This window comes from Pomacea canaliculata, linkage group LG11, assembly GCF_003073045.1.
Source record: "Pomacea canaliculata isolate SZHN2017 linkage group LG11, ASM307304v1, whole genome shotgun sequence".
NCBI classification, from domain to species: Eukaryota; Metazoa; Mollusca; class Gastropoda; order Architaenioglossa; family Ampullariidae; genus Pomacea; species Pomacea canaliculata.
In genome coordinates this window covers 16,043,286-16,059,051 of record NC_037600.1, presented here as the reverse complement: position 1 = coordinate 16,059,051, position 15,766 = coordinate 16,043,286, and the positions used below count along the sequence as shown (strand labels likewise).

General features: G+C 38.1%; 2 protein-coding genes across 3 annotated transcripts in view; one reads left to right on the top strand and one right to left on the bottom strand.

The window, feature by feature from the left end:
* Positions 1–68: 68 nt before the first annotated feature.
* Positions 69–6,452, bottom strand: LOC112575874 (endothelial differentiation-related factor 1-like). Its single transcript, XM_025257987.1, has 5 exons — positions 6,225–6,452; positions 5,715–5,766; positions 5,226–5,386; positions 1,065–1,158; positions 69–733 (listed from the first exon to the last, which is right to left on the bottom strand). Exons 1-5 carry the CDS (start codon positions 6,297–6,299, stop codon positions 651–653), a joined length of 465 nt encoding a protein of 154 aa, XP_025113772.1. The 5' UTR covers positions 6,300–6,452; the 3' UTR covers positions 69–650.
* Positions 6,453–6,517: 65 nt separating this feature from the next.
* Positions 6,518–15,766, top strand: part of LOC112575869 (large proline-rich protein BAG6-like) — a 30,506-nt gene continuing 21,257 nt past the window's right edge. The window contains exons 1-6 of one of the 2 annotated variants that reach the window (XM_025257972.1): positions 6,518–6,706; positions 9,914–10,045; positions 11,842–11,883; positions 12,371–12,446; positions 12,666–12,859; positions 15,161–15,400. In XM_025257972.1, coding sequence (XP_025113757.1) covers positions 9,983–10,045; positions 11,842–11,883; positions 12,371–12,446; positions 12,666–12,859; positions 15,161–15,400 — 615 coding nt within the window. In that variant the 5' untranslated portion in view covers positions 6,518–6,706; positions 9,914–9,982. Of the gene's footprint in view, positions 6,707–6,831; positions 6,854–9,913; positions 10,046–11,841; positions 11,884–12,370; positions 12,447–12,665; positions 12,860–15,160; positions 15,401–15,766 lie in introns of those variants that run through there. The other variant, XM_025257974.1, reaches the window with a different exon arrangement.

The following is a 15,766-nucleotide window of genomic DNA, read 5'->3' as shown; positions in this document are numbered from 1 at the left end:
AGATCTGTCCTTATGTTCACATGGAGCACAAACACTGAAGATGGAATATATCCTCACATACACTTGGGTATGTTTCATGAACAAACACTTTATTGGCACAAGGCAAAAGGAGGAGTAGTACAAGAAAGTTCCATCTCCATAAGCATGTATCCTGTGGAAGCCAGACGAAAGCACTGGTTAGATTACCAATGTCACAGGTGATGGCCAATGAATCCTGTCAAACATGGCTCTTGGATACGAATTTCACAACACAAAATGTGCATTGCATATGTTCAGAAAAATCACAATCTGTTTCTTGAGCATAAATGCTTACCCCATCCATGTCCCTACAAAGCAAATTGGTATGCACTATATCTAAAAAATGATAAACTTTACATAAGTATATGTAAAAATGAACATAAAACCCTTCCCTAAAAAAAGAGGATGCATGACGCATTTATGAATTCCCGAGAAAGATGTATCCTGTCAAATATTTTTTTTTTAAAGGTTTGTTAATAATAATGACTCTTAAGGTTACCATTGCATATAGTTATATATTCTTCGTGCTAACTGCATGCTGAAACAAGAAAGCTGAACACTGCACAGTGTTGGTTAAAAAAACCCAAAAGTTCGTTTCTGAAGAATTTCCAAAACAATGTTACAGAAGGCAGTCACTTCTTTGCAGGAGTAGCAGCCACGCTGGCAGCAGGAGTAGCAATGGCTGTGCCCTTATCCTTCCCACGAAGTTTAATACCTGTGCAAGCAAAAAATTAATAATATAATTTAGTTCTGTTTTAACTCAACTTTCTAATAGATGTTCTTTAAGGGTTTGTGAAGTTTTACGCATGCAATGTCTCCATTTCAATTGTCATAATGTGGTGTTTAATGCAATTTTCTGACAGTAACTGATGCTTACCTTGTACAAACTATGCTTCCACATTATTATGACCCAGCATCCAGCTTTGAAATGTTGGCAGATGACAAGATAAAAGAAAATTTAAGTGATACCACAAATATAGCTAAGCATACAAGAAGGACAAATTTAAAAAATAAGAAAACATACTGAAATTTCAGAATGAACTTACCAAGTGCTCTTTCTAACTTGCCCATTATTTGGTTGTTAGGTATGGCACGGCCAGATTCATACTCATTGATCACCTGGGGTTTCTCATTAATTCTCTGTTAAGATAACAATTTCATATAAGAGGAGATTTATTATAGATGCCATCTGCTTGTGCTCCACACATATTGTTTTCTTCTACAAAGGAAGAAAAAAATATGGCTACAACTTCGGAAATGTTGCCAATAATAGTAATATAAAAACTAGCATACCCCCTAGAGGTGCAAATAAAAGGTCTAAGCTACAGAAAACTAGTCAATGCCATGGGAACAGTTGTAGCTTTAACCTAAATATCTACAAGATCTGTTTACTGAAGAAAAACACACACATATATATAGTACTGATAACAACAAACAATTAAAATAGCAAGAAAACTTAAAAAAGAGAAAAATGGATGCGAGCTTGATTTATAGTATAATGGCATAAAGTACACACCCATTACTGTCAACACCTGCCCAACAGCCTGAATCAAATCATCCGAGTGTTGTCCATACTGTCTCAAGACCATATCATCCCAAAACCGAAAGCAAAATTATTGCAAGCCCAAAAGATGAAATGACGGGCCCCCTCAGTATGCCTCAACAAGGAACAATAACTCAGTTAAATAAAGGTATGCGCATGAAGATTTTTGAAAACAATGTAAATCATGATGGGAGAAAGAAAATAGGAATATTTTTGCTGGACAACTGAAACTATTTGTTAGCCACCCAAGATTCCTGCTTGATAAGTTTCAAACAGTTCAAAGCAAGGATGCTTGTAATAAGACTCCGACCCCTTTCTGAGCTGCATTGCCTTGGCATTGGCAAAAGCAAAGGAATAATCCAGAGCAGAGGTAAATAGACCAGAAAAAAAAAGCACAGATTAACAAGAAACACCAAAGTCAATGCAGATCCATGGGTGTGACAAAAATAGCAGTCCCTAAGAGCTAATATGAACTCCGCCTGAAGCCACTCGGGTAACCTGCTGGTCCCAAGCCCAGATAGAGAAGGGTTGGGCATGGGGCTAGCAACCCCACCCTATAAAAAAATTAAACGCTATAGAAACCACAAGCATGCTAACTGTACAAATGGAGCCCGGACGGGAAGATCCCTCTTCGGAGGGGCTTATGATGCGTGCTGGTGAAAGCACTCAGGAAGCCAGCTCACCGACCCATCTTCTCACGGCTAAGGCAAAAACCAGGATAGGGACCTGAACATCAGATCCCTATACGAGAGAGGAAAATCAGCTCAGATAGCACAGGAAAGGAAGAACTATAACATCAAGTTCCTCGGCCTGTGCGAGACAAGGTGGAACGGCAACGGTCAGACCAGACTTTCGTAAGGGGAGACTATCATCTACTCCTGACATGAAGACCCTGACCATGATCACACACAAGGAGTAGCAGTACTGATGACACCAGAGGCTGCAAGATCACTAATAGCATGAGAACCAGTCTCCCCACGACTCATGTCAGCCAGGTTCAACTCCAAAGGGAGAAAGATCACGATCATCCAGTGCTATGCACCTACCAACGCAGCTAAAGAAGAGGAAAAAGATGACTTTTACAACTCCCTGCAAGCACTGGTTGATCGTACTCCAAAACGAGACCTACAGATCACAATGGGCGACATGAATGCCAAAGTTGGAAATGACAACACAGACAAAGGACACATAATGGGAAAGCACAGTGTGGGCAACTGCAATGAAAATGGTGAGCTGCTCAGACTTCTGCCTGTTCAATAACCTTGTAGTCGGAGGCACAGTTTTTCCACACAAAACCATCCACAAGACCACCTGGACTTCACCAGATGGACATACAGAAAACCAGATCGATCACATCACCATTAATCGCCAGTTTAGAAGGAGCCTGCTGGATGTCAGAGTAAAGTGAGGTGCAGATGTAGCCAAAGACCACCTGCTTGTGGCAACCATGAAGATAAAGCTGAGGTCTTTCCACGACACATCAGACAGACCGCACCACAATTTCAACGTGCAGTTTCTTAGAGACTGTAGAAAGCAAAAAGAGTTCAACTGCGAAGTTAAAAACAGATTTGTGACACTGGAAGGACTCATGGAAGAAACAGTGGCCAACCACTGGACAGGATTACAAGAGACCTGGAAGACTGCCTGCACACACGTTCTGGGGAAAAAAAAAAAGGAAAACAGCACAAGGAATGGCTGACTCTAAGGACCTGGCAAAAGACAGAGGAAAGGAAAGAGCTGAAGATCAACCAATGTCAAGACCAGCAGGAAAAAGAAGAGCTCAGAGCAAAATACTGGGAGATCAACAAAGAAGTGAAGAAAAGCGCAAGGGATGACAAGAGACAGTTTGCACACAGGATGGCAGAAGACGCTGAATAAGCAGCTAGGAAAAATAACACAAAGAGACTATACGAAATTACAAGAATTCTGTCAGGAAGGAAAAACACCAATGCATGCAGACCAATAAAGAATAAGAATGGCAGCATCATCACCGGGGATGCAGAACAAAGATCACGATGGGTGGAACATTTTGATGAAATACTTAACTAATCACCACCAACAACCACTTTGGACATTCCCCCAGCTGCAGTACAGCTCCAAGAAAATACCAACCCGCCAACCAAGGCAGAAATCATCGAAGCCATCAAGTCCTTGAATTCTGGCAAGGCGGCAGGTCCAGATGGCATTCCTGCAGAAGCACTTGAGGTAGACCCAACAGCTGCAGCAGAGATGCTTCATCCCATGCTGAAGAAAATTTGGGAACAGGAGAAAGTTCCAGCAGACTGGAAGCTTGGCTACCTAGTAAAGCTACCCAAAAAAAGGTGACCTGACACAGTGCAGCAATTGGCGAGGGATTACGCTGTTGTCCATTCCAAGCAAGGTGCTGACCAGAATCATCCTGGAGCGACTGAAGAATGCCCTAGACAAGAGACAAGAACAGGCAGGCTTTCGGCAGGGAAAATCATGCACCGACTAAATCGCTACTCTACGAAATATTATCGAACAGTCCGTCAAATGGCAGTCGTCACTATATATAGCTTTTTCGGATTTTGAAAAGACCTTGGACTCTGTAGATAGGGAAACCATCTGGAAACTGATGCAGCACTATGGATTTCCACAAAAGTTCACAGCCATCATCCAGCAGCTGTATGAGGACTCGACATGCCAGGTGATACACAACGGAAAGCTGACTGACTCCTTCGCAGTGAGGACTGGAGCGAGGCAAGGTTGTATGCTCTCACCGACAATCTTCCTGATCATCATAGACTGGATCATGAGAAGAACAACCTCTAACAGCAACACGGGCGTTCAGTGGACCTTCGCCAGGCAACTTGAGGATCTTGACTTTGTGGATGACATCAGCCTGTTGTCCCACATGCAACAACACGCACAGACAAAGCTCACTCAGCTCGCAGAAGAAGCAGCAATACTGGCCTAATCATCAACATCAAGAAGACGGAGATAATGCGGGTCAACAACAAGCAAGAAGCCCCACTCCAACATATGGAGAATGTATTACAGAGTCTGACCGTTTCACCTACCTTGGCAGTCAGCAAAGATGGAGGTACATATGAAGATGTAAGAAGCCAAATAAACAAAGCCAGGCTTGCATTCCACACCCTACAACCTATCTGAAACTCCAAGGCTTTGTCTTTACACACCAAGATCCGCATCTATAATACAAATGTAAAGTCTCTCCTTCTATATAGATCCGAGATGTGGCGTGTGACAAATGCCATCACCAACAAGATACAGACATTCGTCAACAGATGTCTGCGCCGCATCCTCAACATCAGATCGCCTCAGAAGATCTCCAATACAGACCTGTGGGAGAGCCAACCAAAAACCTGCCAGCCAAGACATCAAGAAGCGGAAGTGGGGCTGGTTTGGTCACACTTTACGAAAGCCAGTAGACAATTTAACAAGACAAGCTCTGGGCTGGAACCCACATGGGAGGCCCAGGGTTGGGAGACCCAGACAGACGTGGAAGAGATCAGTCCACAGAGAGGCAGAGACAGCTGGCATGACATGGTCCCAAATGGAAAGGGGCACCCAGAACCAGGTCTGACGGCGGGGCGTGGTTGCTGCCCTATGCTCCACTGGGGGCGAATACAAACAAGAAAAAAAAACAGGATGGTACAGAAATCAAAAACTTGTTACTGACCTGGGCAAGGTCCTTCTGTGTTAATCCTTTTGACTGTCGACCCTGCTGAATCAGTTTAGCAACATCCAGACTGACATGGTCATGATGCAATTCCTCTGTTTCACGATCCAATTTTGCTGTGTTTTTTGCTGCTGACAGTTGTTTGTTTTGACCTGCAGAATCTGTTCCATAATAAAAGTTTATAAATACATAAACAATCAATGAACTAGAGATTAATGTTCTTTTAGCATCATGTATCAAATCTAAATGATTCCCTACATGAAATGTAAAACTCTTTCCCATACATAAGTGCATCGCAATAAAAGTAAATTTGTAAAACTGTAAATATAATTCTAAGGGTGTAAAAATCTTTGCTGATAATGTAACTGTCAAAACATATTGGCATTTGGGTACTCAATAGTACTACTTGGTGATATCAAACTGTCTGCAGTTTTATAGTGAAAAACATGTGAAAACTCATTGCTGTTAACTTCATCAAACGTTGCTTACATTTTTTTGTGGTTTCAATATCTGCTCCACTTCTCATTGCTGAATTAATAGCCTGCACAGAGGATTGTGTAGCAATATATATATATATCACCTCACCAACCAAGTTTCGAAAAAGACTGAAGACCCATCTGTTTAAGACAGACTTAAACAACCAAGCAACACTTCTGTCTTTATTTTTTACTTTTCTGGTGTTTTATATATTTGTTCACTTTATCTTTTTCTTCTTTTTTATTTTTTGCTGCGCAATGAGCATTCTTCTGAATGGATACCTGCGCATTACAAATAGACATCATCATCAATATAAAAACCTCTCTATAATACTGCTAATGTGCCATGTGCTTACTCAGTGCTCAATAACGATGAAAAGATGATCCTCTAGATAAAATGATTTTGGTAATAATGATGCAGAAAGAAAAACTGAATATCATTATTAATATTTTAAAAGTATTTAAGTATCTAATTCGAGGAACGATCATTAACGGAATCTTTCCATGCTTTACTGTAGTCTACCTGCTTCGATCTCTGCTGGTTTGCTTTGGCTCTGTGTCCAATGTAGGTAACTTCTTCCCAATCGGCTTCAGCCATTTTTACAAAATTACTAATTGGAAAAATTAAGCCTAAATACTCCTGAGTCACGACAGTGTGGACTATTAAGAAACCACTATTTCACAAGATGATGACAGGTAAATACAAGATCTAGAACGCAGTGATACAATTTTTGTAGCAGGAAGTGACGTAATGTCGCAAACATGTCAAAAGCATAAGTTGTTCAAATGTGTACATAAAGTGCAATAATATAATTAATATGTACTTAGGACTTATATATTTCTTTTTTTTATGTTTTTAAACTTACTATACTTAAAATATGACACAACATAAAGTCGTAAACAGTGATTTTTGGAATGGTTTGTGTGAAAAAGAAACGAGAGAATCTGCAGACGTTGAAGTTAGTAAGCAGTAACAACTTTACGAGAATTTCATTTATTACACAGGTTTGTACGGGAGAAACATGAAAATATTTTCGCTTTTTAAGAAGATAAATCAATAGATCAATCTCACTTTTCACTCTTAAAAATGTTGGTCGGTTATGACAGGTAGTTTCAAGTTTATCCTACAGCTACCGTCTGATATGTGACTGGGTATATAGTACTGACACTTTTATAGTATATCGATTCAACCTATTCTGAACAATGGTGCAGATATTTCTAATTCTGTAAAATTCAGTCTTTTGAGAACACCATATGACTTCCTGTGTAGAAAATATCGTTTATTTTCATATCTTGATTAACGTAATGTTGTAGTCTAAGCAGTATTCTGAATTTACTTGTCATTAGACAGATTATGTAAAATAGGCTTAGTACCAGATAGGTATTCTGGACAAATTATCCGTCGCCTGTTTTTCCTGTTTTTCTCAATTATAAGGAGTGAATAAGTTCATACTTAATACAGTCTGCTGCAGATGCTTTAGTAGCAGAGGGAAGTATTTTACAAAGGTTTTAGTAATTGTGCAAATTAATATTGCTGAGTGTTTTATTACATTATATACTTTTCATGTGATAAATCTGTGATATTATGATATTATAAAGTATTTAGCCAGTGAGAAAAAATTAGTTACTTTTATTTTACTTGCCTTTTTCGTGGTGTTACTTGCTGGGCTCCTTTTCAGGTTGATTAGTAGTATATTTATATAATGTTTTGATTTGGATTAGTGTGCATACTGTGTCTTTATTTGTTACTTGTATCTGTAAAGCATAGGGAGATTTAAGGAAACAGCATTATGTATAAATACTTTAATTATTATTTTTCTGTTTTATTATTATCCTCTTCGGGATTATATAGTTACCTGATCCCACTGCCTTATGTGCTCAAGGGGGCAGCTCTTGTGTTCCTTTATGTGGTTGACTGATTGTCTTTTTATGTGTTCTGCATTTTTGGAATTACTGTGAAACAACAATTTGGAATGTTGTTTGTTTTGCCCATGTTTGCAACCTATTCCTTGTTGAGGGCAGCATTGCTATAATCTACAAATAATCACGCACTAAGTACCTTCTTTTTTTTTTCTTTTGCTGCTTTGCTGTTCTCACATATGTCTCTTGAATTTGTGCAGATCTTTTTTTTTTTTTTTTGGCTCCCTATTATTCAGTGCACTTGCTCTGCATCCCCACTCCTTCTGAGTATCAAGAACAAGCTTACAGCATCTGCTGTATGTGATTAACTTATGCCCTTTCTTAATATTAGAAAAGTGACCTGCTCATCTGATCTGGACAGTTGATAGTGATATTTGCGACAGAGCTGTAGGGAAAGCTTTTGTCTGTGAGGCTGACCTTGTTTAATTCCTGCTGGTCTCAAGCCCTGAGTTTTGTTTTGTGTTTTCTGCTTACTGCATTCAGTACAACTATGCAAGGATATCCGTAACAGAACACTGCTAAGGCATTTGACATTTGGAAGTGCCATATTTAGCACAGGTATTCAGTATTTATTTGGTGTTGAGACCTGCACAGACAGGGCATCTGTCAGGAAGATGACCTGATCTGCTGCTGATATTGTTCACTGCACAGATCAGGATTTCAATTTCAGCTTTGAAGTTGGTGCAAGGAAAGCCTGTTGATGTTGCTTTCACCTTCTTTTTATATTATTTTGTTTAATTTTTTTTCCTTACTACTCAGATACATTGTATCAACAGACTATATAAATGTGAAAGATGTTTGTCATTCATGATAATCATAGTAACTTGACTCTGTTTTATAACTATTTGATCTTCTTGTACCAGATGAGTGTTCTTGTTTTCTTTGTATATAAACTAAAAGCATTTCTTGTTGTTTGGTACTAATTCGAGGCTAAGAACATATGTCCCATTAGAGTGATTTTCAGGAAATGTTGGTGCAATATGTTTAAGTTGTGTGTTAATAAAATTATATAAAAAAGTAAAATAAAGATAACATAATAAGAATTTGAGAGAAAAATAAGAGCAGATATGCTGACTATTCAAAAAGAAATTTAATATCAATAATGCAGGCATCCTGATGCATTTGCAGACACTAATTAATGAACAGCTGTAGTCTAATGTGTAGATGAAAGCAACTGAAATAATTTAATTTGGTGAATAGGTGTATCTGTTTTTTACTACTTGCATTGATTATTTTACCCTCCCATTATTTGAGATATTTTACTTGTGATGATCTAGTTTTTATAAAAGTGCATAAATATGCTATAGCCTAAATGACCAAACATAGCTTCCTGTGGAAGTGATGCAGGAACTTTCTGCCAGGTTTTGCCTGAGTAAATGTTGTTACTATTACTAATACACTAACCTGCTAATAACAAGATCATTTTATTCAATAGTTTCTCTTATTAGGGTGGCCCAGTGGTGCAACAGTTAGAGCCTGTCACCAATACAGTGAAGGTTGGCTGTCCTGGGCTTAGCTTCTATCTTGGGCATGCTGTTCTTTCTCTGCATGTGACATCTGTTTACAGGGCTGACTGCCTTGCAGTGATATAGCCTTGTTGCTGGCTTGGCATAAAACACAAATTCCCTTAATCCTTTTGATTATTAGGCTTGACCTAAGTTATATCTGAAGTTAAGACTGTTTGGTAGCGGTCCAGTGGCGCAACGGTTAGTGCCTGTCACCAATACAGTGAAAGTTGGCTGCCGTGAGTTCATTTCTCATCTCTGGCACGCTGTTCTTTCTCTGCACGTGGCATCTGTTTACAGGGCTGGCTGTCTTGTCGTAATATAGCCTTAGTTGCTGGCTCCGCGTAAAACACCAATTCCCCCCCTTAAGACTGTTTGGTCATATGTTACTTACCAGTTTTATAGTCAATAAGAAAAAATTTGCTTTAAAAACATCCTCACATCCAATTAACAATGATGATGATGTAGTGTTTACTCTTTGAATTCTTTAATTTTTCCATCATGTATACTCCTTTTTTATTTTTGTTTTCACTGTGGATTTAATGTCTTTTTGCTGTGAGAATTTGATGTATCTAATTAGGTACATGCTTTGATTATGCAGTAATCTTGAGTTATTTTTAAAAAATCCAGCATTTTGTAAATGTAACATCCTGTATGATGTATTGAACACAGCTGCTTGCAAGTCGCATTTTACTTTGAGCAGAATTGTAATAGTGTAAAGCAGCAACAAGTTTTAATCCTCTTCTACAATTTTAGCAAAAGCATAACATTGTTATAACATTTATAGGTTGAGACCATCGAAAATTGCAAGATCTGACAACATTTAAAGTAGTGCCACAACAAAGTCCCTTGGAAAATGATGGATGTAACAGTGAAAACACTGGATGGACAGAACAAACATTTCAGCATTCCTGAAGATGTAAGTCAAATTTAATAACAATACAGTGTGTGTCTTTATATAAAACTATCAGTATTTTGCTATCTTTCTTGTTCAGCGCAATGAGTTGGCCTTTGGCTGAGATATTGTGCTTTGTAGACTCCTACATTATTTTATTGGGGATAAAGGTATTTTATATACATACAGGCATGTGCACAAGGGTAGGTTTCAGATGCACTTTCATGTACATGCATACACACTCATGCACACCGCACACACACACACACACACATGCAGTCATAAAAAGCATTACATTATTGCACATGCTTGTTAAACTATGAAGTATGTTCACCTTTCGCTGTTTTTCTAGGTCATGGTCAAAACAACATGTCCTCATCTTTTATAAGACTCGGAGCCTTCCTTAGTTCCATTTTTCCCACAGTCTTGCCATCTCTCTTTGCTTCTGTTCTTTTCTAGCAAGTATTTTCTCATTTGGATGTGTCCGACTTCTTTTCTGAATGCTTTGAACATTATGCATGGCCGATGTATCATGAGGTTGAAAATGATTTATTTTACTCTTTTCACCATTATTGTTTCCAAAGCCTTTTCTGTCCTTCTTGAGGTATGTTTTCATAGGATACATATAACCTTGTCCATTAGGTCCTAATCTGCTCTTCAACAGCATTTCATAGCCTTTATTTGGATAAGTTAAAAATACAGGATCTTTTGGTCTGAGGCCCACCTTTTTTGAGATTTGCAGCAGCTGTGTGCCATTTCTTCTTTTACTTGAAGCCTCTGAATGAAATGTAAAGCAGAACTATGACCCAGCTTTGTGCCAAATGCTTCTGTCTGCCCAACAGACCTGGTCTGGGATAAACCAGCTGCTGAGTCAACAAGACACTTCAGCACTTCTGAGTGGCCTTCAAATGCTGCAAACATGTCCCAGACAGTTATATTGACCACAAGGCCAATCATATTCTGAATCCATCCTAACTCACCATTTTGAGCCACTTGTATTTACTTCCACTTGAGGTTTCAGTGACTTATTTGATTATTTTATGGTTTTGTCATCTTTCAATGAACTTTTGTCTACTGCTGCAACTCCAGTGGCGTATGGTTTTATGCCTTTATTTTTGTCACTTGCAATTTTGCCATATCTCAGCTCTGTTTTGAGATTGTTAAGTCTTGAATCCTCACACATTTGTTGTTGAAGGTCCTTTTGCTGCACCATTTTATGTGCTTGTGTCATTTTCAAAGACATTGAGGTAGCAGTGATGAAGGAACCTTACCTTATTTTGGTTGTGGAATTTGGTTTGTAAACTCTGGAATCTACCTCAGGGAATTTTCTCTCAAGCCATTTGGGTCGTCTTCAGATTTTACACATTCTGTTTACTTCACATGCTCTCTTCGCTGCTGTAGGCCATTCTGGCTCATGTCAGGCATCAGTATTCATACTTTTTTCCCCCCTATCCTTGTTTTCTTCTGAGATATTGTGACTGAACCAATCTCACAATGCTCCAAACATATGAGTGATTATAAAAGAATATTTTTCATATGTTATGAACGTTTCATGTGAAAATGTTCCTAGATTGCCTTTCTGTTCTTAGGTAAAATTCCTTTTGTCTCTGCCACTTTTAAAACAAATTAGCCTTTTTCTCAGAGTTCTGGTCTTCCAGTTGTGCTGTTATTGTTTTTCCAATCATTTGGCATAATAATTTCAAGTCCTATACCAGTTAAACTTATTTGCATGTAGCAGTCTGTTTATTGATACTTTCTCTGATGATCATTTTATTTCACCTCTTAATACAATTTGTTGGGATTAACTTCTTTTGCAACAGACAACAGTAACTCAGTTCAAAGAAAAGATTGCAGCTTCTATCGTAAGTATAATTTTGATTTTGTGTCTTATTTTTCCTTCATAGTACCAGTAACATTTTACATTAATATTATTATAAAGGGGCTAATTTGTGAAGTATGAGATCAGCAAGTTAATCAAATAGAAAACCAAAATAATTTGATATTACTAGTTCAAAAGAATGTGTGCGTTCATACGCATACATGCAGGCATTAAAAAATAAATCTTAAATGATGGTGAAAATATACTGCCAGTTATATCAGTTTAATTCCTTTAATGTGGCCAAATTTTTAGACTCGTATATATGTCTTTGTAATGCTTTGCTACATCTTCAGTCATGTTTGTAGCTTTCAATGTTTGATAGCTCAGTTATGTTATTTTTTGTGTTTTTGATATGTATTTTGATGGAATATTATTCAAGCCAATATAACTATATAACTTTTTCAGGATGTCGATAACTTTTCATTCAAAACCTAATAATAATAATTATATAACATATGTGGTATATCCAGGGCATTTCAGCAGATACTCAGCGCCTTATTTTTCATGGCCGTGTTCTTCAAGATGAAAAGATGCTAAGGGAGTATGGTGAGTTCAGGTTTTTGTGTATGTATTTAAGATAATTCTGATTTGTCTACATTTCTTCATTAGTTTTTGGCGAATTTGGAGCAAATTAGATAATGCTGTACAAACTGGGTATAGCTTTTGCTATCTTATGTTTTCTCAGTGTTCTTTAGCTGTTAGTGTTTTCACAGTTTTGTCATTGTTTTGGTCTTTTAAAATTGATTTTTTTCTTCAAATTAACAGAAGTTCATGGAAAAGTGATTCATGTGGTGCAGCGGGCACCCCCGTCTCTTTCTTCTGGCACCAGCGACACACAGTCGTCTTCACAGTCCAATCCTCCACTCCCACCTCATATCCATCACCCACCCAACCTGCAGAGTGTCCTTGTGGGATCCTTCACCTTTCCGCCAGAAATTCTAAACACTGCACAACTGCCTGTAAGTGCCTTTTTTGCATTGTCATTAAATAGTGTTGTGTCCCTTGCCAGAAAAAGTTAATCACTGGCTACAGACCTTGACTCTCACATTAATACCCAGGTGAGTATAATTTTTGAATTTAAAAAAAAAACCATGACAAGTGACTAACTTTATTAATCCCAATGGGCAGTTATAACTTGAGAAGTGTGTTCAGTTGCAAAAAAGAAAATCTCAGAAAAAACAGTTGCTAGACAAGAATAAGTGTTGCATTGTAGTGAAACACAAAAACATGCAACCTAACATAAAACCATTTGTAAAACACACTTAACAACATCATGCACCCATTCAATCCTACAAAACCATACACCAACACAAACCAACAGTTCATCTATGGTCAAGCAGCTGGACTTAGGGTTCAAACGCTTTCAAGTGCCTGTTACTTCTGTATACAGACATAGCATTACATTCACTTGATCTCAGTAAAATAATAGTACATGTTCTCAACAGAATGTTTGAAGTTTTTCTGACAGTTTGCTGATGACAAAAAAGAAGCTAACTCCCTCTGATTGCCTTGGTGACTAAATAACTGTCAAGTTTGCGAAGAAGGTACAATCTTTGCTAGCCACATGATAGGAGAACAAATCAAAATTACAGATGAAGTTCAGAGTAAGGAGAAATAAACTATTCCTATCTCAGTCCATTGTGAATCCGAAGGAAATTATGTCCATCCATTTCTCAAAGTATTTTGGGACACAATTTTACACACAGCGTTTGACCACTGCAAGGTTGTCCTGAGGGCAATGGCTTCTTATGGTTGCATGCAGTGTAGAAGTGAATAAACATAATTTACATTGATGAAAAGCAGCTTTAGTGTCTGAAATGGACTCCAGAGTGATGAAAAAAAATCACTAGTCGCTTTGCGTGCGACCTTGTGCTACCAGGGTACAATTGGAAAAATTGAACTTTTCAAACCAACATTTTCTGGTTTTTGGTGTTAAGTTATATATTATTCAACAGTGGTTCCATTGGTGAAATGATTGGATTTTTGTTTATGTAAGTCTGGAATAAATTTTTTTTTCATTAATGCTTTGAATAAGTTAAGGTTTCTTAGTTGATCACTCTGGCAGACCATGTCAAGGGTCAAAAGCTTGTCTTAGTAGAGAGAAAGTAAGTGGAAATAATAAATAATGCCCTTAGTCTCCTATCTCATCAGCAGCAGCATGCACAAAGCAAACTGAGTAAAGCAGAGAAGTTGGCTTAAAGGTCAACAAAAAGAAGACTGAAGTGATAAGAATCAACAACAAGTAGGAACTCCTAATCCAACTTCAAGGAGAGAACATCCTGGAAACAGATCGCTTTATGTATCTGGGGAGCATTGTCAACAAGGATGGTGGAGCGGATGATGACATCAAAAGCTGCATCAACAAGACCAGGCATGCTTTTAAAAACCTACGCCCCATTTGGAACTCCCAAGTATTATCCTTCCACAGTTAGATCTGCATCTTCAACACTAATGTGAAGGCAGTCCTACTGTACGGTTCTGAAACAAACACCATCATCAACAAGCTCCAGACATTTACCAACTGATGTTTACACCATATCCTAGGAATAAGATGGCCTGAAAAAATCTCCAACAGCAGTCTGTGGAAAAGAACCAACCGGAATGCAACTAGCCAAGACAAAGTGTCAATGGGGCTGGATAGGACACACCCTGCGCAAACCAGATGACACCATTGCCAGGCAGACACTTGACTGGAACACTCACAGGAAGAGGAGAGTTGGAAAAAGAACAGTAGAGAGCAAGGCAAAGGACGTCGGAACCACATGGGTACAACTGAAGGGGGCTGCCAAAAACCAGGTCCGCTGGCGAGGTGTTGTTTTGTCCCTATGATCGTCAAGGAGCAACAAGGAATAAACTAAACTAATGCCTTATCTTTAGTCAAAGAAATTTTGGGGCTTTTTTTTGTTATTGATATGCGGAAAACAAATAGAATGTCTTGCTAGCTCTTTTATAACAGGTCTAGAGAATTAATTGTGCTGTTCAAAAAAAAAACTCTGTAAAGAAATATAAAATGCATGCATGGAGATGCACACGCATACACACAGAAATATTTACTGAAATAACCATCTATTGTATATTCTTTAGGTAAAAAGTGCTATCAAAAGAATTCTGAGAACTGTGCATCAAACTTGATTTGAATGTATAGTGTATTTTTCATTTTTAGCCTTTCCTTCAGAAAATTATTTTGGTGATTTAATGTATTAGTATGTGCATTTCATCATCTGCTGTATCAAGTAATGACATGCCATTGGCCTTTGCAGATAGATGGGGGTTCTCTCAACGTACATATCAACCTGTCTCCCGTTGCCATGGGACCCATGACCACTATTAACAGCCAAAACCCACCAGGTGGCACAACCAGCAGCAGTTGGGGAGCTCCTGGTGGAGGTCCCGCCGGTCTGTTTGTAAACAGCAGTAGCAGCTCTGGCGAAGCAAAACAGAGGCTGATGCAAGCACAGCGAAACCTTAATCTGGCTCAGAATGCAATAAGTCGATTAGAAGTGAGTTGAATGATGTAACAGAGATTATTAAAAAAAGAGATGATGAAGGCCATTTTTGGAAACATTTTCTTCACCTCCTTACTTGCTTAACAGACTATTTTTGTGGAAGAGATATACTAAATCACTGTGTGATTAAATGATAAAGAAATTTTAAAAAGCCTAATAATTAAATATTTAAGACCATTATCTTGATATTGACTTTACTACCCTGACAGGCATCAAATTTACTCAATTTTTAAAAAAAATCATAATAATTTAAGTGAAGAACAAATGAAAGATCTAATTATGCAAAAATCAGCCAATCCTACCTAAATTCATGATCCACCACGTTTTTTGCAGATTGAAAATATGTGGACTAGCCAAAAA

What these genes read in the sequence shown, in the direction of transcription:
- LOC112575874 (XM_025257987.1), bottom strand. Translation starts at nt 6,299, where the DNA reads ATGGCTGAAGCCGATTGGGAAGAAGTTACCTACATTGGACACAGAGCC. An exon ending in ACCAGCAGAGATCGAAGCAG is followed by an intron (nt 5,767 to 6,224) that starts GTAGACTACAGT and finishes TCCTCTGTGCAG; the next exon opens with GCTATTAATTCAGCAATGAG. An exon ending in TATTGAAACCACAAAAAAAT is followed by an intron (nt 5,387 to 5,714) that starts GTAAGCAACGTT and finishes ATTATGGAACAG; the next exon opens with ATTCTGCAGGTCAAAACAAA.